The sequence below is a fragment of the Pelodiscus sinensis genome, chromosome 14, assembly GCF_052426305.1.
Source record: "Pelodiscus sinensis isolate ZL-2025 chromosome 14, ASM5242630v1, whole genome shotgun sequence".
Lineage (NCBI taxonomy): Eukaryota > Metazoa > Chordata > Testudines > Trionychidae > Pelodiscus > Pelodiscus sinensis.
The window spans coordinates 10,722,332-10,743,881 of record NC_143065.1 but is presented as its reverse complement, the minus strand read 5'-3'; the positions used below and the strand labels follow the sequence as shown (position 1 = coordinate 10,743,881).

General features: G+C 49.3%; 1 protein-coding gene across 3 annotated transcripts in view; it reads right to left on the bottom strand.

Moving 5' to 3' along the window:
• The window catches only part of ALPK3 (alpha kinase 3), a 52,146-nt gene extending 30,596 nt beyond the window's left edge, over window positions 1–21,550 (bottom strand). The window contains exons 1-3 of one of the 3 annotated variants that reach the window (XM_075897450.2): window positions 21,311–21,550; window positions 4,168–4,206; window positions 593–714 (exon numbers count right to left, since the gene is read on the bottom strand). In XM_075897450.2, coding sequence (XP_075753565.2) covers window positions 593–714; window positions 4,168–4,206; window positions 21,311–21,471 — 322 coding nt within the window. In that variant the 5' untranslated portion in view covers window positions 21,472–21,550. The remainder of the gene's footprint in view (window positions 1–592; window positions 715–4,167; window positions 4,207–21,310) is intronic. The other 2 variants (XM_075897451.2, XM_075897452.2) reach the window with 2 other exon arrangements.

Sequence of the window (21,550 nt, the reverse complement as noted above, 5' to 3'; positions counted from 1 at the left end):
TGATAGTTCCAGAAATGGTCGTGGGTTGCCCTAGCTATCCAGGCTACACAGCAATGAAGCAGTCCCTCAAGCCAAAATGGCTCATTCCACGAGGAGTAACGGTAGTTCGGACTAGGAAGCCTAGTCCGAACTACCTAGTTCATGCCGCGTGTAGCCGCGCGGCACGGGGTTCGAACAAGCAGGGATTTAAAAATGGCGGCGCCCAGTTTATGCAAATGAAGCCCGGGAAATTCAAATCCCGGGCTTCATTTGCAAGTGCGGTATGCCTACATTACCCTCCTAGTTCGAACTAGGAGGGTAGTGTAGACATACCCCCTGACAGTTACAAAGGTTTTCGTAATGTCCAACCTAAACCTCCCTTGCCACAATGATTAATCGCTCTCACTGTTTAAAAGACTACCCCTTATTTCCAGGAATTGTCTAGCTTCAACTTCCAGCCATTCAATGAAAATGTATTTTCCAATACAACAGAGAGCTGGCAACACTGGGGCTGGTGTTCCCTCCCCTCCATCCTTCCTCCGGTTTTCTAACGACTAACTTTGCGCAGCAAAGGATTGGGCAGGGCGAGCTGCGCTGCTGATGGCACTGTTACCTGTCACTATGCACGTGAATTTGGCATCAGAGTCCTCAGACACGGCGCGAGATTTGAGGGTCGTTTCAAACTGCGGCTGGGTCTCCTCCGTCAGCTGAGCAATGATTGTGCAGAAGGTGCTCCTGAAAGAATGGAGAAGTGTTTCTTAGAGCTCAGACGAAGTTTTGAGAAACAAATGAAAGGGCTTTCCCCTGCTGGCTGTTCCTTGCAAGCTACGGTCACCGTCCAGGACGGTCATCTTCCCCTCATTCAGGTTGGCAGTAACCTTGGGAAGGAGAGAGTTCCACCTTGTTTTGCAGCATGCGGATGTGAGTGACTGGCCAGCATTATCTGGGCATAAATTCCCTGCTCTGGGCATTGGTGCATCTTGGTCCCTGCTTTCTCTGGCCGAGGCACAGAACCTGTGGGCTGAAATGCTCGTGCTTTCATCTAATTTTGGTGGCTGGGTTTAATATGCAGGAGCTGGCAGGCTGTGATTTACAGGAGATCAGATCAGAGGCTCTGCTGTTCCCGTCTGGCCTTCAATCTGTAACAACCCCACACCTGCCTTCAGATGTCCCTCCTTGCCTCTCACTGGAGTCTAATGTTCTCATTTTGAACTCCCTCCCTGGCACTGGGTTCATACCTTGCTCACGGTCACTGCTTGGCTGCTGGAGCCGGGAACACTGCAAATGCAGCTGGTTAGCTACTGAAAGGGACCCCGCCAATTTAAGTGTCATTTGTAAAACTTCCCATTTGTTTATTTTGACTAACACTTCAGATCAGCTGCACAAGAACTGTGAAAAGGCAGATCACTTATCACTGTTTATGTTATGTTTACCTGTTGTGTTTCTGAGACAAGGACATTAAAGAAACCAGAGAAGGCACCTACACTTTTAGACTGGCAGCATTGAGGTGAGGAGGTCACTTGCACTGTAGGGGCAGAGGTCGCCTTTTATTGCAATTCCATTTTAACTGTGGAAGTTCTTCCATTGGTTTAGGATTGGGGCCAAGTTTGAATGGACACGATCCTTTGGACAAGTACGTGCCCCTTATTTCAAAGGCCCGAGTTTATAGCAAAAGGCCTTTAGGGCATCACGCTCCAGTGACGGCCCTTTGTTCATATATACCCACAGAATCTAGGCCTTAGGAACCATACCTCCTGTAAGCTCTCGCCCTGTAAGGCGTGGGTGTAGCAAGTTCAGACTGAAGCATTAGCCTGAATTGGCTCAGCAGCCACAGTCTGGCTGTGTCTAGACTGCAGGCTTCTTTCGAAAGAGCCTCTTTCGAAAGATCGCGTCTAGACTGCAGGCGGATCTTTCGATAGAGGAAATCCGCTTTTTCGAAAGAGAGCACCCAGCGAGTCTGGATGCTCTCTTTCGAAGACGGCCTCTTTACATTGTAGAACGCCTTCTTTCAAAAGAGGAACTTTCGAAAGAAGGCGTTCTTCCTCGTGAAACGAGGTTTACCGCCATCGAAAGAAAAGCCGCATTCTTTCGAAATAATTTCGAAAGAACGCGGCTTGAGTCTGGACGCAGGGGAAGTTCTTTCGAAAAAAGGCTACTTTTTTTGAAAGAACCCCTGAGTGTGGACACGGCCTCTATGACGTTCGTGAGATGCGCCATAGAGCTATTTTGGCGCTGTTCATGTGTGGCGCTGAATGGCTGCAGTGTGTATTGGTTCGGTATTGCCAGTCTCACACAAAGGGATTTTAAAATCAGGTTCCCCAAGAAATCATGAGATTTCCATCGATAATTTTTAAAATTTCCTGGCATTTTAAAAATGTGGTTCTTTGCATTCTGGTCTGCAGGGGCCTTTTGGGATCATATTTTCCGGTTTTTCCTCTGCAACCAGGACAGAAATTTATGCTTTCTTAACATGGGACAGTCTCGTATAAATCCCAGGACTCCAGGAACTCGGGCTTGGAGAGAAACACCAAGTACTGCCATAGAGTTGGCAACACCGTTCATGCAGCAGCAGTCCCCTCTTCAGTAAGGAAAGGCTTAAGTGGTCAGCTGGCATGCAGGGGAGGCTGGGGGTGGGGAGATTCATAGAAATCGTTCCCGACGGCTCCGTGAATGGCACTAGCAGGCGTTGGTGCAGGCAGTCTCAGCAGAAGGAGCAAAGGGAAGGGCCCAGCATCCTGTACTCCCCAACGCTTATGGGGCCTGCCTAGGTCACAGGCAGGAAGCTAGCACTGAGACTGAGCTGTTTAGGGAGAGAACTTCAGTCCTGAGGGCTGGAAAGGCAGCTCCTTTCATCACCTCCCCTCGCGTCATTGCATTCTTACCGTGTAACTGGATACACCAAGCTTGGGCGCACAGCTGAGCCCGTTGTCAGGCCTCTGAGCTGTGACAGCTGCCTAAGGATCTCGAACAGCGGCCAGAACCAACATCACCTACAGATTTAGCAGGGGATTCACAGAGTCCAGGGCTAGATGAGACAGCTGTGAACAGCTAGTCTGGCCTCCTGTACACCTCGGGCCACAGGGCCGCCCCAAAGTCAGTCCTGGAGCAGCGCTCTCCCAACGACAGCCAGCCAGATTTAAACATGGTCAGTGATGGAGAACCCATCATGGCCCCTGTCAAATGTTCCAGTGGATAGCTACGCTGTTAAAAATTCACACCTTCTGCCAGACCGAATTTGTCTAGCTTCAGCCTCCAGCCCTTCGATCAGGTTATACCTCTCTCTTCCCGATGGAAAGTGCCCGTTAGTAAATGTTGGGGCCCCATATGGGTAGTTACAGACTGGGATCAGGCTGCCCCTTCCCCTTCCCTTTGTTAAGCTCCGTAGATAGAGCTCCTGGAATGGATCACTCTATGGAACAGTGTCCAGTCCTCTCATTAACTTATCAGACTCACAGCTCATCTCGGAGCCCCCTCGTTTCTTCAGTGTCCTTCTTCAGGTGTGGACACAGTACTCCAGCAGCAGTTGCGGGCAGACCAAATAGAGAGAGAAAAGACCTTCTACTCCCATTAAAAATTCCCCTTTTCTTCTTTGGGAAAAAAAAAAATCACATTGGCACTTTTGGCCAGTGTCACACTTAGAGCTCACGTTCTGTGGATTATCCACCGTGAGCGCCAAACTGCTTGCAGAATCCCTGCTTCGCAGGACAGACACCTCTACTCTGCAAGCATGTTCCCCCTCCACAGCCCATCTTTTCCTACTGACAACGGACTTATCGCACAAATACGGCTTCACTGCAGAGTCCAGCCCAGGAGGAGCTGGGCTGTGTGGCAGGTTGTGGAGAAAAGGGAACTCTTATTTGAGCCAGGTGGCATGTCCATTTTCCAAAGCGTATCCCTGTGTGAACGTCTCTCTTTAATAAGAAGAAATAGCTGAACAGACCTCCCTCACCCTTACCGTGGGGGGGACGGATACTCCTTGCATCTCTCAGAATGGTAAGCAATAAACTCCAGTCTTGCTATTTGCAGTGTGAGAAAGTGTTAGTGACTCCTGCATGCAGAAATTCCCGGGTGCACATTGTGTAAGTGCCATGCTCTCTTCAGCTAGTACCAACGCACGAAGGTTAGTCATGCCAAGCCATGGGCCCAGGGAGGGTTTGGTCAGGGAAGTTTAATAGAATATCGGTTTACCTTCCAAAGCTGGAGGGAGATAATCTGTTGCCTGATAAGCTAAGCAGAAACAGCAAACAAAACCATTAGACCAAAAAGCATGGAAGACAGCAGAAATTAACACACCGTTATGTCAACATATTAATGATAAGTCATCTTGCCCAGGTCAGAGTCTCTATTAAAAGGGCATAGCTGCCTTAGACTGCCCGTCAGGAGAAGCAAGCGCCACTGTAAACTAACCACAGCGGTGAAATAAAACTGTCATTAACTGCAGAGTACAGGTAAGAACATTCGGGAAGGCTGGATTTCCAAAAAGCACCTGAGCTGTCCATGCCTGCTGGGTACTCTGATTAGAGGGCACATCGGACAGTGGGCCCTGCTGCGGGTCCTGAGGGGCAGGGCTGGGGCCTCGCCCATACTGACCGGCAACAAGTGAGTTTGCAGCAGAGTTTGACACAACCTGCACCTCCAAGCTCCGCGGCGGGATTTGCATGTTGAAGGAAGACGCTCCCGGCTCGTAACGCTCTGGCTCCAGGCCCGGCAGGAGCAGGTGGCGAGCATATTTCACAGCGGCATCCGTGGTTTCCATCCCCTCGTGGTGACAGGTTACAGAGCTCACCATTTCGTCAAAACCACTCCAGCGCCAACCCATCTACCTGAGGGGCGCTGGGGAGGTGCTTCCCAGGAGCTGAGCCTGTTCTCCAAGGAGCCACACACCTGTCCACAGAACCATTCTGGAGCAGGGTTTGGCAGTATGAGGCCTGTGCCATTCCCTGGGGCCCAACACCCCACACAGACTGAAGGGGTGAATTCCCCCTCCCATCTTCCCTTGGCTCCTCTACCTCCAGAGACATCTGGGGCACGGGAGGAAGTGGGGGGGAGGGAGAGGTTAGGTCTGAGGCAGCCCACACACTTGAGAGCAAGAGCTACTGTTGGTAAGTGAGCCTTTCTTCCCCGCCCCTCCATTGCTTCCACAGAGCTTCACCACAAGCACCTGGCCACCAGGACCTCCCTTAGCCAGAAAGCAGAGGAACCCTGAGTGCTGAACAGTGACAGAACCTGCTCCCCAAAGCCAGCATCTGCTGCTGCTGGAATATCCAGAAACATGTGAAGGTGTGCACTGAACTCCGGGCAGCTGTCCTATGGCTGGGAGTCTGCCAAAACACACTCACCAAGGGATCCTGGAGACATTCAGAAACAGGACGCCAACTACCTCAAAGCCTAACTAAGAAAGTCCTGTGGGTCACCAAATGAAATTAATAGGTAGCAGGTTGAGAACAAACAAAAGGAAGTTTTTCTTCACACAGCGTACAGTCAACCTGTGGAACTCCTTGCCAGAGGAGGTTGTGAAGGCTAGGACTATAACAGGGTTCAAAAAAGAACAAAATAAATTCATGGAGGTTAGGTCCATCAATGGCTATTAGCCAGGATGGGTAGGAATGGTGTCCCTGGCCTCTGCTACTCAGAAACTGGGAATGGGCAACAAGGGAGGGATCTCTTGATGATTCCCCATTCTGTTCATTTCCTCCGGGGCATCTGGCGTTGGCCACTATCAGAGGACAGGGCACTGGGCTAAATGGACCTTTGGTGTGACCTAGTGTGGCCGTTCTTATGTGGATAAGAGACTGTAAAGTCTTTAAACTGAGATGGCCTGACAGTCGGCATTTTCTCCAAAAGCCACATGTAATCTGTTCCATTGCTCTACCAAGCCAGAGAAGGTAGCCTCCCATGCCCTGTGCAGAGCTCAGGTAGCCTTTCCCTCCTCCCCTTCACTGTAACTTTTAAACTGAATGACAGAGACGCAATTCTGTTTTTAATCTGCCTTTTTCAGTTGTTCTGTAATCCCTAAAAGCGACGAGGAGTCCTGTGGCACCTTATAGACTAACTGAAGTGTAGGAGCATAAGGTTTCGTGGGCAAAGACCCACTTCGTCAGATGACATGCATCTGACGAAGTGGGTCTTTGCCCACGAAAGCTTATGCTCCTACACTTCAGTTAGTCTATAAGGTGCCACAGGACTCCTCGTCGCTTTTGCAGATTCAGACTAACACGGCTACCCCTCTGATATCTGTAATCCCTAGTAACCAAATACGCTTTACCAAGTCTATCTTCTGTTGTTGTTTTTGGTTAATAAAATCACCTTGTTAAGACCATGATCTGATTCCTGTGCCCGAGAAGGCAGGGGGTTGTGTGTGCATGCGCTTGAGACCAAAAGGTCTGCTCTTAAGAAATTCCAGTTTGTTTTCAAGCTCTCGCCAGAGGGAGGGTTAAAGAGTTTGAGGGCACCCACAGGAAGAAATTCCCAAGTGCACCTTCCTGGGTTCTTAAAGGGGTTTTTGCATTTGGGTGGTGGCAGTGAACTACCAAAGGCCTGGGAATCTGTGACCTTTAGAGGCAGTGTATTTTAAAGACTCTTGCAGGCCCCCACCTTTTGCACTCAAAGTGCCGATGTGGGGAGCAGCCTTGACACGCACAAAGGCTTCTTTGCCAGCTATTGTCTGGGGGCATTTAGGGAATTAGGAGACAAATTAGCTGATAAAAGTAAACTTGTTTGGCCTCTCACCCGCCTTCTACTCGTCTTGTTTCCAAAGGATATTCAGCAGAAAGCAGGACAGGAGGAGATGACAGATCCTTCAGTCATGTCGCAAAGGAGTACCCGAATGGGCGGGAACGTGTAAAAGAGCAAGAAGGCACTATTCCAGAGATTGATTGGGGCGGGAGGTCTTGTTTGGGGTTTTTTACAGGCAGAAGCACCATCCTCATCCAGTCCAACCTCTCGCATAAGGAGATCTCACCCAATGAGTGCTACCTAGCGTCTGAGGACTTCTGCCTGAGCTAGAGCAGTGGTTCTTGACCAGAGGTAGGTATGCTCCTGAGGGTGCCCAGAGGTTTTCCAGAGCAGACATCAACTCATCTAGATATTTGCCTAGTTTTACAACAGGCTGCATAAAAAGCATTAGCAAGGTCAGTGCGAACTAAACCTTCAAACAATGGCACAAATACAATATTTATATTCCAGTTGATTTATTGTATAATTTCATGGTGAAAATGAGAAAGTGCCAGTTTTCAGTAACAGCGTGCTGGGATGCTGAATTGTTAGGTGTGATTTCGTAGTTTAAGAAAGGTGAAACCTCGGGGTGCACAAGACAAAGACTCCTACAAAGGCCACAGTCATCTAGAAAGGCTGAGAATCACTGGGCCAGAGTACGTCTTTGAGAACATTTCCTAATCCTAAATCAATGACCGAGAATTTGACAAAGCCCTGCAGAAATTGCACCAATTTACCTTATGTGCTTTATTTCCAGTCTGAATTCATCTAGCTTCCTCTTCCATCACTAGATCCTGCTATGCCTTCGTCTGTCAGACTAAGGAGCCCTCTACCATCAGGAATATTCTCTCACAGAAGAATAGTGATAGAAATGTAGCCATGTTGTTTCAGCTACACCAGACTAAAAAACAGGACTATGTAGCACTTAAAAGACTAACAAGATGGTTTATTAGGTGATGAGCTTTCATGGGCCAGACCCACTTGAAGTGGGTCTGGCCCACAAAAGCTCATCACCTAATAAACCATCTTGTTAGTCTTTTAAGTGCTACATAGTCCTGTTTTCTCTCACAGTAGGTACTTGATAGCTGATCAAGTTGACTAACTCTAACCTCGCATACTTCGTGCCATGACACAACAGCCAAAAAACCTTCCCCTTTGTTTTCGGAAGCCATTATGAGGGAAGAGCACAGTTAGGGACAAAAAGTTCAAACACATCAATCCTCCCCTTGGGGCTTCCGAAATTATGTCCAAGAGACCATAAGTCCCTAAATGCATGAAAACAGGTGCTCAGAGTCTAGTGTTAGCAACGTCATACAAGCCAGCCTCTGAGAACTGCACCTGCCAAGTCTACTAGTGTTTCCATTTTTGGAGGTAGAGCCCCTAATTTCTATGAGCAAAATCAGGAATAACACCCCCTTTGATTTACAGTTTTTTTGCTTTTGCAAATGGCTGCTCAGAGACTTTTGAAGAGTGGCAAACCAGGCGGTGACTTCCCCTTGTTAGCATCTGCAGAAGACACACACATTACGCAGGGTGAAAAGGTCATTTGCAACTTGAAAATAAGTTTGTGATTGGAAATTCTGGACTGTCCATGTAACCACAATGAACGTCATCAGCAATAAAAGCGGGGGGAGGGGAGGAATGTTCTCTACCGTTTCTTTTGAGCATTTGACAGCTCTCCATGTGGTGTCCAGCTCCCTGGTTTTGCTGATGTCATTGGCACTTCCTGTCTGATGCATTAGCAGGGCAGAACACAACAGATTTCCAGACTGTGCTACTGTGAAAATATTGATTTTAAATGGCTTAACCAGCCACACATTCAAATTGTAGCAGAGGCAGAAGTGGAATTTGTTTTCTCTCTGTGGCATTCACCTGTCTTAGCTATGAGACAATCCTTTCTCTCCCTGTAGACTCCTGTTTCGTACTTTCCAACTTTTGCAACAGGCCAAGCAAGAGACCTACACAACAGCCTCCTTCACTGTATAAACCTGATTCATCCCATTCTTGCATTTAAGGTGTGGGGGAAACCTTCTGTTAAGTACAACTGTACCGCCTGCCAAGGCGGCTGAGCAATGGACTTCCCTCAATCTTTATCAAACACAACACTGGACAACCTATTGTTACCTCTTGGTGCCACTCCCTAGGTTTGCAAAAAGTGTAAGATATTTGTTTTAAAATGCAATTAATTGCACTGGGTACTTCTGAGTCCCTGCCTCCAAAAATATCTGCTCTACCTAGTCCCCACCATTTAGTGATAGGTCAGTGTTCTCCTTCCTGGTCATGCCTACCTCAAGGAATGGCCTGAAACTGCTGAGGGGGACACTTCTAGAGACTGGTTCCACACACACGTATGCATTGACACACTGTGGCTGGTTAGTGAGCCACATGCACTGCAGTGAACACAGCAAGTCGCTCACAAATGTCAACCTCCATTCCTGATCAGTAGCTTGTTTGTGCTGCCTCAGCTGCCCGAGTGAGAGAGCAAGCAGGAGACACATGTTGGGGAGGACAACATTTTGAGCTCCTGAGCATGTGGTCTAGAGGTGTGCTGTTGGCTCCCAGGTCAGAGCAGTTCAGTAGGACCCCCTAGGATCTCATTCTCTCTGGAGGGAGAAGATGGTATCTCCTGAGTGATTACTTCAATGCTAGACCTGGTCGGATCTGTTTTACTGCACTCTGACAGATGATACCGCTTGGCACATGCAGACTGCTTGGTTTAAGATTGCATTTGAACCTCTCTGCCTGCAAGATGAACGCTACTGGAAACAGACAAACATGGGATCATAGAAACAAAGGCAGGAGTGGAAGGGACGTCTACAGCCACCGGCCAAATGGAACATTTTCTAATCTCCCTACTGTCCAGTAGTTACCCTTGATTTTGGGAAGAGACAAAAAGTGGGTGAAGGAATCTCTCTTGCTGGACCAACTGCTGTTGGTGAGAGAGACAAGCTTTCAAGACACACAGGGCCCTTCTCCAGCTCTGGGAAAGGTACCCCACACACCTAGATACAAGGGGCAACAGATTATTTAGCATACGTAGTTAGCATGTATTCTACGGTAAGGGGTTCTCAACCAGGGTCCCAGGGATCTGGAGCAGGTTTCAGGGGGGCTGAAGCCACAGCCTGAGCAATGTGGCTTCATGGGGCCCCCTGTGGCGTGAGGCCCTGGGCAATTGCCCTGCTTGTTATCCTCTGATGCTGGCCCTGGCTTTTATATGCAGAAAAATGGTTGCTGTGGTACAAGTGTGCAGCGGCGGTCAAAAAGGCAAATAGGATGCTAGGAATTATTAGGAAAGGGATAGAAAATAAGACCCAGAACATCTTACTGCCCCTGTATAAAACTATGGTACGCCCACATCTTGAATACTGTGTACAGATGTGGTCTCCTCACCTCAAAAAAGATATTTTGGCCTTGGAAAGGGTTCAGAAAAGGGCAACTAAAATGATTAGGGGTTTGGAACGGGTCCCATATGAGGAGAGGCTAAAGAGACTGGGACTTTTCAGTTTAGAAAAGAGGAGACTGAGGGGGGATATGATAGAGGTCTATAAAATCATGAGTGGTGTGGAGAGGGCTGATAAAGAAAAGTTATTTATTAGTTCCCATAATAGAAGAACTAGAGGACACCAAATGAAATTAATGGGGAGCAGGTTTAAAACTAATAAAAGGAAGTTCTTCTTCACACAGCGTGTAGTCAACCTGTGGAACTCCTTGCCAGAGGAGGCGGTGAAGGCTAGGACTATAATAGAGTTTAAAGAGAAGCTGGATAAATTAATGGAGGTTAGGTCCATAAAAGGCTATTAGCCAGGGGATAAAATGGTGTCCTTGGCCTCTGTTTGTCAGAGGCTGGAGAGGGATGGCAGGAGACAAATCGCTTGATCATTGTCTTCGGTCCACCCTATCTGGGGCACCTGGTTCTGGCCACTGTCGGTAGACAGGATACTGGGCTAGATGGACCTTTGGTCTGACCCAGTACGGCCGTTCTTATGTTCTAAGTGGGCCGGGGAGTTTCTAGAGCATGCTGGGGGGGAAGCTTCAAAGAAAAACGTTGAGACCCCCATTCAAAAGGTTCAAGGTCGAGTTGCTCTGTAACAGGGTGGCACTCACCTCTCGTGAGCATCCCCCTTCTGGTCAAATAAGTTTGCCCTGCACCGACTCTTTAAAAGCCTTTTTGGCTACTTAGCCCTCTGGCCGAGTCTCACACTGTGTAATCATAACCCCTCCCAGGGTATACGCCTCACAGGGGCCCATCCCGGTGCCCTCTGGCGGTGTCTCCAAGTCTGTCTCTCTGTTTCCCCTCGTGCTCTTTTCCCCACTTGGAGAGAGTGCCACCTCCAGGAGTTGCCCTTCCAAAGGCAACTTCCTCAGCCAGCCTCACAGTCTGCTATAGGGTTGCCAGATGGTTTAACCAAAAATACCAACCCCCCCCCCCCAAAAAAAAAAACACACCAGGAAAAAATTCTGTTGAGGGAAAAAAAAAGGGGGAGACCAAAGTTTTTGAGAAAAAATAAAATAAAAATCAGCATGGCCCCTTTAAGAAAAGGCTTTTTTGCCAGTGGCCATTTTGTTTTTCTGCTCCAGCCACAAGACAAGCCCCTACGGAACCAAGTAAGTGTTGGCGGGAGGAAGGTGGTGTCTGGGGACCACTTCCTGGGGGGGGGGGGAGAGAATCAGAAAATACCAGACATTTTAGGTGTCTGGTATTTTCTGGATTTTTTTACCGGACAGAAGGAAAAAATACTGGACACCTGGCACCCCTAGTCTGCTCACCTCAAGCTCTGCCCCCACACCAACTGCTGCTGCTCCTTTTGTAGGCCTTCCTGGGCCCTGATTGGCCAGTTCCTCCACAGCCTCTCTAGCCTCCTGGAGAACTTACCTATGGCTCTTTCTGGGCTTAGGGCCTTGTCCGCCCTGTCACATGCCCATTGACACCTCTGCAGTCATAGGACAAGAAGAGGGGATTTGTGGGTTACAGATTGTTGTAAAAAGCCATAAATCTAGTGCTGCTGTTCAGGCCATTATTTGTAGTGGCTAGCAAATTTACGAATTCAAACTCTCAAGCTTGTCTTTTACAGAGTTGTCCAGGTTTTCTTTGAAGAGGGGGGCTGATAGGTCAGAGAGACTGCTTTGTGGGAAGTGTTTGCCCACAAGTGATAATTATTTTCCTGTGAGTTCCAGTCTAACGATTGTCTGGTCTCACCCACATAGCTGGTTTGGGGGCATTTCGTGCCCTGGATGAGGTGCATCTCCTGTTGTGATAAGGCATGTGTAATATCCATCACTCTTGAAAGCTGTGCTGTGGGGAGTGTTGATCATTTTAGCGATGGAGAGCTGTCTGAAGATTTTACATCTCTTGTTCTGGCAGGGTCTGGGGCTGCATTGAGTGGCTATGCACCAGTAGTCTATGGTTAACTTGCTGTTGATGATGAACTTGAAGTTGCTGGAGGGTTATATGAAGGCCAGCAAGGGGGTTCCAGAATGATTTATATCAGGATGGGTGTGGAGACCCCTGGGGTGCTTGTACACAGCTGGCTGTAGGATTCCATTGCATAAGCTGATCATGGGAGCATTCCAGAGAGTTGAATGGGCAGGTGGCTGCTGAAGCGGCAGTGGGACGCGGAGAGCTGGGTTCGGCGTTGATTCTGTTTGCATTTTGAGTTTATGACCAAAGCTATCACTCAGCTGTGTTGATCGGAGTCTGCTTTTCAAGTACTTCCCATAACAAAGCAATCTGTTCCCTACCAAGTATCGGCACTTGTGTCACAACTCAGCTCACTGCTTCATGCACCGCAGTAACTACTGGTATGCAACAGTCCTCTGCCAGCAGAAAACAAGGAGCTTTACAGGATATTTTTCAGTAGTATCACTAAGCAGGGCTGAGTGCCACCACGGGGCCTGGGGCAGAGTGGGAGGTAGCTCTGTGCCCCTGAAGGCCAAGGGCAGAAGAGGCAGGGCCGTGGGCAGTCAGCCCTTAGCACTGCCCAGACTGCAGCGTACCTCCCCCCAGCCCGCAGAGCCGTGCGGAGCAGCACTCCAGCAGCAGTTCAAACTGGCTTGGGGCTCTGGCTGCCACAGTAGCAGAGGTTGTGAGCTCTGGGCTTCTTTGACTCTCCAGCCTCTGGGGCAATTGCCTCCTTCCTTCCTCTCCCTTCAGCTGACCTGGTGTCACTCACCATTTTATGAACTGGAAAATAGAGGCAAAGATGGGTTAAGGGACTTGTCCAAGGTCACCTGGGGCATGTCAGAATTAGAGCTCAATGAAGAGTAGGAGACATTTTCAATTCAAAGAGTGCATGGGGTTTGGTTTGCAACTTGCAATTCAAAGTTAAGGTTCAACTTCCGCAAAGAGCTGAACAAGCAGCTAAGGTTGCTGGAGTAACTGAAACTCAGCCCTGTAACATCTCCCCTGACAACCTGTAACAGCCATAATCCCTTCTGCACAGGACTGTGGAGATTCAAGGCGAGAGGAGTGTTTCTGTGCTCCCAGTTAAGCCGGCGGATAGCTGGATAAAGTTGTCTCAGAAGACCCCCAAATTGTTGACTGAAGGCAGAATGGACAGTAATTCAGACAGACTGACGTGTGTGGTTGGGAACAGAATTAATTGCTGTGTTAGGCACGTTTCCTAGCCCCGAATCAGAGTGTGAAGAGCATAAATCAATTATTGCTGAGGTAGGATCAGCCTCATACCACACACTAGCCACCTGTCCCAGTTGCTCTGACTGGGGATCAGTGAAGACAAATTCTCTCTTGTCCAGATACAAAATGTCCTGGGGCGGACTCCTGACAAAACACCACACGGTCACAGGAGCTGCATGTTTCACAGACCATTCTGCAGGGGAGTCGCCCAGGTGCTGAACATGTGGGAGGGATTATTCAGAGCGTGGGCATTGCTGTTTATTACAGTCCCACGGGGAGACTAGAAATCACACAGAGGTTCTGACTAGGGATGTTAAAAAGTGGCTAATTTAGTAACCGTGCATCTGCTGCAAATCTTAGTGGTTATACTGCAGAGCCCACAGCATGTAACCATGGAAAGCTTGTACTGCAGGGCCTGAAGCACAGCCAGCTCCTCAGAAGCAGGGCCGGCAGCTAGTGCGTGCCAGGAGCTGGCTCCCGGCCCTGCTCCCAGGGAGCTGGCTGTGATGTGGGCTCTGCAATATAAGCTTTATACTGCAGAGCCTGCAGCGTGGGGTGGCAGCCAGCTCCCCAGGAGCAGGTGCATGCCAGAACTCAGCTCCCGGCGCACACCCACTCCCACCTGCAGCACCACTCCTGGGGAGCCAGTACATACCGGCTCCCAGTCCCACTCCTAGCCCCGCTCCTGGGGAGCCAGCTGCCAGCCCATGCTGCGGGCTCTGATACAGAACCAGCATTGCGGAGTGGCAGCTGGCTTCGCGGGAGTGGGGCTGGGAGCTGGTGTGTACCTTTACAGTAATCAATAAGCTCATGCTTATCAATTAGGGTATGTCTACACTACAAAGTTAGTTCGAACTAACGAACGTTAGTTCGAACTAACTTTGATAGGCGCTACACTAGCGCTCCGTTAGTTCGAATTTAATTCGAACTAACGGAGCGCTTAGTTCGAACTAGGAAAACCTCATTTTACGAGGATTAAGCCAAGTTCGAACTAGCTAGTTCGAACTAAGGGGTGTGTAGCCCCTTAATTCGAACTAGTGGGAGGCTAGCCCTCCTCAGGTTTCCCTGGTGGCCACTTTGGCCAACACCAGGGAAACTCGTCTGCCCCCCTCCCAGACCCAGACCCCTTAAAGGGGCACGGGTTGGCTACGGTGCCCGTGCCAGGTGCAAGCCTGCCAGCACCCAGCCAGCAGACCCTGCACCTGGCATGGATTGAGCCACCCACCCGATGCCCCCCAGCCCTCCCCCTCTTCCCGGGACCAGGCTGGCGGATCCTGGGAGCTTGCCCGGGACTGCAAGAGGCGGGCACCCACCTGGGCTAGTGCAGACATCGTGGACCTTGTCCACAATCTCCGCACTAGGCACAGGAAAGTGGCTAGCTAGGGCAGGAGAGCTGCCAGCCTGGCCACCCAGGAGCAGGTGTGCAAGAGAATCAAGGGGGTCCACTGAGACCCCCGACCCTGAGCCCTGAGCTTACAATGGCCGTCCTGGGTCAGACCAAAGGTCCATCTAGCCCAGTAGCCTGTCTGCTGACAGCGGCCAACCCTAGGGACCCTGGAGGGGATGGACCGAAGACAGTGACCAAGCCATTTGTCTCGTGCCATCCCTCTCCAGCCTTCCACAAACCTTGGCCAGGGACACCACTCCTACCCCCTGGCTAATACCACTCCATGGACCCAACCTCCATGACTTGATCTCACTTCCCTTTAAACTCTGTTCTAGTCCTAGCCTTCACAGCTTCCTGCAGCAAGGAGTTCCACAGGTTGACTCTTTGCTTTGTGAAGAACAACTTTCTGTTACTAGTTTGAAGCCTGCTACCCATTCCTTTCCTTTGGTGTCCTCTAGTCCTTCTTTATGGGAACTAATGAAGAACTTTTCTTGATGCACCCTCTCCACCCAACTCCTGCTTTTAGAGACCTCTATCCTGTACATCAAGAAGAGGGGCTAGGGAAGGGTAAGTGGATGGGGAGGACTGGGCTGGCTCTGCGGGCTTCTGGGGGTGGAAGCTCTCCTGCAGCCCCCCCAATTGCCCCCTCTCCCCAGATGGCAGCCTGCGGCAAGTGCAGCCGGGCTGATGGCCGAGTGGTGTGATGTGCCCAGTGTGGGTAGTCCAGGCAATCCAAGCCAGGACTGCTTTGCAAGCGAGGCACCCCTGAGAACTGTCTGTCCGGGGTGGGGGTCGGGACCCTTTAAGCACAGCCCTCGGCTAGCCTGAGACAGCATCTCCACGCTCTAAGTCCTCCTCTGATGCCCTGCTGGCACTGCTTCCGGCCATCCTTAACCCCGGTTCAGGGTCCACTTAATGTGGACATGCTAGTTCGAATTAGCAAAACGCTAATTCGAACAATTTATTTAGTCTGGATCCGTTAGTTCGAATTAGCTTAGTTCGAATTAACTAATTCGAACTAAGTTAGTTCGAATTAACGTTGTAGTGTAGACATACCCTTAATGGTTTCAATGGTTATTCTGTTGCATCACTAGTTTTGATATCTGAACAATTCTAGAAGAGGCACAACCAATTAATAATACCTAACGCTTCTAGATCTCAAAAAGCTTAATAAAGAAAGTAAGTTTCCATCTCCACCCCAAAAAAGGTCTCTGCCCCAAAAAGCTACAATCTAGATATGGGCTCAGGAAGAGTTTTTTATGTGTAGCCCAGAGGCACTGAGACCACTGACAAGGGAGCAAGACATCTTCTCTACAGCCTTAGCTCAGAGCCAGTTGGCTTTTGCTCCTACGGTCACAGGTTCAATCCCTCCTGCCAACAAACAGGGGCCGTTGGCTTCACGTACGCTTTTGGCATGTCTGACTGTCCCACTACTTTTCTGAGAATGGGATGTTGGCTGCACAGCACACCAAAATCCCATAACAACAAGGATGTTAGGTCCTTCCTGGCATTGGTTTCTTAGCAAACGTTTACTGCCAAAACAAACTCCTTTAGGAGCTTACAAAAGCCAAACCATCCATGAAGGAACTTCTATAAAATAAGAAAGCTGAGCATGTTTGAGAAATGGACACCTGTGTTCTCAGCCTGTTATTATACATGTAGGTCTGGGGGCAATTGCTGCTCAGAAAAGCAGAAAAATTAGAAATATTCTGGATACTGTGGCTGACAGCAGCATTTTTCTGAGCTGCTCTATAATGGAAAGAAAGTTATCCAAGACAAGGTTAAGAGGAGCTAGTTCCACAAGAGGGACATCAATTCCTATGCACCCTGCCACTTACTGGTATTGTCTGCCCTGAGTTAGGCACCAGATTCCTCACACAATGCACTGGGAGAGTTGGGTTATTTCTTCCAGTGGCAGCATAAAGCATATGCATAGCTACCTGCTGCAGTGAAAGGTGATTGAGCCTTTCCCCACTGCCAGAGGCTTTCTCTGAGTTTTAAATGTGCTTCTTGGGACATTGCCTTGTTCTTGTATTGTGAGAAAGGTCAGAGAATGTTTTTGCGTATTCATCTTTAACGTAAGTGATCCTTCCCAGTCTCCTCTCATGTAGAAGTCTTTATGCACCTAATCATTTTCACCACCCTATGGTCCTTCTAATTCTCTTTGAGTGAGGGGGAGTAGAAGTGAACTCAGTATTCCAGATGAAATGTGTCCTAGTCTGGGGTTAGCTTGCTTCTGATGATGAACTTGAGTTGCTGGCAGGTTATATGAAGGCCAAAAGGGTGGTTCTGGAAAGACTTAGATATATAGATAAGATATTTATATATTAGCAGGAGTTATGAAGAACTGCCAGACTTTTACAGTCCATATAACATAGAGCAATCAGCCCTCCTTTATCCAGTAAAAATAAAGTTAAAAGAATCCAAGAGATTGCAAAGGCATGGTTTTCCTTTATAAAAGCTGTGCTGCTTTGTCCTTGTCCTAGTGTGATCTAGGTTTCTTTATACTTCACACCATGGAAGCCTCCCGGATATGAAATTCTCAGATTACACTCAACGCATTTTCTTCCCACATTACAGAATAAAAGTATTGTATCTAATTCTCTGGTATAGAAACTTTTCAATGGGATTGCAAATATTTGGTATCAGCTCAGCCACTTCATTCTTAAATTCATTCAGAACTCTGGCATGGATTATCAGATTTTGATGATGTGTTATTCTGCTATTTATGACTTCATGCCAGCATCTCTTTTTAACTCTTCATTCTCTTAGTATCTCTTTATTACTTTCAAACCTGTACTTTTTGGGTAAGTATCTCTAGAATCCTGTATGGACGCAACAGTACAACTTGTCTTCTCTGCACTATTCTTATCCCACCTAAATGATTCTTCATTTCCTGTGATCTATCTTCAAATTCTTACAAGCTTCCTGTTTCTAATGCACATGGGTTTGTTTTACGTATAAACAATAGCTCTTCCAAATCCCTTGTCACTTAATTTTCCAACTTGTACTTTCACTCATGTAAAATGTAGTGAAAAATTATTTTCCTTCTAGTGAATTAAAACCATTGTTTGCCAAGTTCTACTCTATTCGAAGGTTGCAACGATGGGACCTAATGCATAATTTGGCCTGCAGAATACTTATTACAGTGTGGACGCATGAGAAGCTTGTGTTAGCCTAAGTGCTCAGGCTGAATTTGTAAGGATAGCAGATGTTTGTGTCTGTAAAGCAGGGCATTTCTGCCATAGAATACTAGGACTGGAATGGACCTCGAGAGGTCATCGAGTCCAGTCCCCTGCCCTCATGGCAGGACTCAGTAGTGTCTAGACCAGTGTTTCTCATCCTTTTTTTGTTCATGGCTCCCTTCTGAGCCTCATTCATCATATGCCTGGCAGTTAAGTTTGGGTGGCCCCCTCAGAAACTTACTGTGGCCCCCTAATGTTCTGTTTTTTTCTGTGTGGCCCCCTAGAAGTAAGGCATGGCCCCCTGGGCAGCCATATGGCCCACGTTGAAAACCACTGGTCTAGACCATCCCTGATAGACATTTATCTAACCTGCTCTTAAATATCTCCAGAGACGGAGAGTCCACAACCTCCCTGGGCAATTTATTCCAGTGTTTGACCACCCTGACAGTCAGGAACTTTTTCCTAATGTCCAACCTAAACCTCCCTTGCTGGAGTTTAAGCCCATTGCTTCTTGTTCTAGCCTCAGAGGCCAGAAAGAACAATTTTTCTCCCTTCTCTTTGTGACACCCTTTTAGATACCTGAAAACCACTATCATGTCCCCTTTCAATCTTCTCTTTTCCAAACTAAACAAGCCCGATTCTTTCAATCTTCCTTCATAGGTCATGTTCTCTAGACCTTTAATCGTTCTTGTTGCTCTTCTCTGGACCTTCTCCAATTTCTCCACATGTTTCTTGAAATGTGGTGCCCAGAACTGGACACAATACTCCAACTGAGGCCTAAAGAGCGCAGAGTAGAGCAGAAGAATGACTTCTCGTGTCTTGCTCACAACACATCTGTTAGTGCATCCTAGAATCATGTTTGCTTTTTTTGCAACAGTGTCACACTGTTGACTCATATTTAGCTTGTGGTCCACTATAACCCCTAAATCCCTTTCTGCCATACTCCTTCCTAGACAGTCACTTCCCATTCTGTATGTGTGAATCTGATGGTTCCTTCCTAAGTTGAGCACTTTGTATTTGTCCTTATTAAACTTCATCCTGTTTACCTCAGACCATTTCTCCAATTTGTCCAGATCATTTTGAATTATGACCCTATCCTCCAAAGCACTTGCAATCCTTCCCAGCTTGGTATCATCTGCAAACTTAGTAAGTATACTCTCTATGCCGATATCTAAATCGTTGATGAAGATATTGAACAGAACCAGTCCCGAAACAGACCCCTGCGGAATCCCACTTGTTATACGTTTCCAGCAGGATTGTGAACCGTTAATGACTACTCTCTGAGAATGATTATCCAGCTAGTTATGCATCCACCTTATAGTAGTTCCATCTAAGTTGTATTTGCCTAGTTTATTGATAAGAATAAGAATATCATGCGAGAGACAAACCACCGGAACTTCATGACACTTTACGCTTATTTGAGGAGCCACCAGATTGCCAACAATCTCCCAGCATCTAAGCTGCTATGTTTTTGGAAAGGCTCGAGATGCTGCTAAAGAGCCAACTCCAGTAATGGCTGCCTTTCACCCATGTACTGGAGCCCTCTCCCACGGGCCATAGAGTGGGACACAGCTTACTGACCTCAGCCATGGGCAACAGGCTAGTTCTCAATGCTCAGAACTGGATAGCATGTAATAATGTGGATCACATAGGTTACTACTGCACAACCTTAACGACTTTGTACCATTCCAGCATAGAGTGTGCTCAAATTACCCAAGGAGTCTCCTCTCCATCACAGAAACCATGCAAGAAAACTGTACCTCCCAGGTAACAAAAATGAGATTCCAGAGAGTTGGAAGGAGAGCTTTGTTCCAGAGGTAATTTCAACATTCCTGTGCCTTAGCTCTCCACCAGCAATAAAAGCCAGATGCCATGCCTAGGCGTTACCCCTCCCAACCTGAGACTGGAGCAGAGGCCTGCAACAATGAGCTGGTTTCTTTTCTCACAAGTGGTACAGAGTCCATGATTTGGTTATGCATGTGATCAGGCAGGGCTACTTTGCAGGCCCAGGATCCCACAGTCTGCGTTAGTGGTTTGCCAGAAAGTCTGGGAAAGCTAGGATTGTCACCCCCAATCCAAGCTCATTCTTCCTCTCTTGAGGATGACTGCCTGCCAACGCCCTCAAGTGTCCAAAGGACTATCCTACCATTCAGAAACAGGTGCCTCCCTGGGCCAGTGCAACACTACACTCCCCTCTCCACAGTGAGTCAAGAGTGTCATTCTTTGTATCTATTTATAAGCCTCCCATCAACGTATATTAGGTGCTTATACAAGAGTTACAACAAAGTTTCCCAACTTCCACACAAACTCAGTAACTGATTGGGGGCCAGAGCATGGGGCGGGGGGGATGGTACCCACTGTAGGTGGAAAGGAAGCACTGGGCTTTTTGGCCTTTCTGCCATTGTACGTCCCATTATCCAAGTTACAGATAGAAGAGACCTGCGACAGCTCCCTACAGCATTCATTCCCCTGATGCTGCTTGCATTTCTGGGTTAGTTACCTGTGAGTCACCCACATTTCACAGCAAACCCTGGTACTAGCAGTCACAGAATCACAGAGCTAGAAGAGACCTCAGGAGGTCATCAACTCCCGCCCCCTGCCCAAAGCGGTCCCTAGGGAGGGCATCTAACCTGTCTGCCAGAATGGCAGGGGGAAATTCGCAAGGCCAGAGGCAAAATGACCTGACTGCACACGGAGGGCACGCAGGAATCAGCCTGCCTGAGTTACCCGTTCCCAGAAAGGGCCCGGCGCTGGCACTAGATACCATCCCTGCTCCCCTCAGCCAGCCGGAGCCCCAACCCTGCACCGGGAACTGTCACCAGCAGAACTTCCCTGATGGGAGCAGGTTTCTACTGTACCCTGGCGAGTCTGGCTGGGCTGGGCAGCCACTGGTGCCCTGGAGGAGACAAGACACTGGGGCTTGGGCAGACCAGCATTGACCCTGACCAGATCCAATGGAGTATGCTGGGGCTCCTGGAAGGGCAGCCCCCTCTGCCCTGGGAGCCTTGGCTGGTGCCCCATGGGTCAGGGACCAGCCCAGCCATCCCTCCACCCGGCCAACCCTAAGCCTCCTGCACAGCACCCATAAGCAGGCTCCCAGCACACTCTCCCCAAGCCTGGCCTCCAGTCCTGCTCTTAGACACCACATAGCCCCCTCCCCAGAGGCTTCCCCCTGGCTCCCCAGACACTCCCCAGCCCCCTCCGCAGCCCCCCGGCCCCTCAGACCCCCCAGCCCCCCAGAGGCTGCCCCCTGGCCCCCAGACAGCCCTCAGACCCCCCAGACACTCCTCAGCCCCTCAGAGGCTGCCCCCTGGCCCCCCAGACACTCCTCAGCCCCCCCAGAAGCTGCCCCCGGGGCCCCTTAGACACTCCCCAGCCTTCCCGGCCCCACAGACACCCCTCCCGCCCTACCTGTGCTCGGGCCGGATGCTGAGCAGGTAGCTGCGGCTGTCGGGCCGGGTGCCCCAGCCGGGGCCATCGCCCTCGTCGCTGTCCCCAGGGCCGGGGCCGGACAGCGCGTAGCGCCCGTTGCCCGAGTAGGAGCGGCTCAGGGGTCTCCGGCGGGAGCCCATCTCCGCCCGCCCGGACCCGAGCGCGGGCCGGGGGCACTGGGGGAGCGGGCAGCCCGCGGGGCGGTCCCGGCACCGGCCC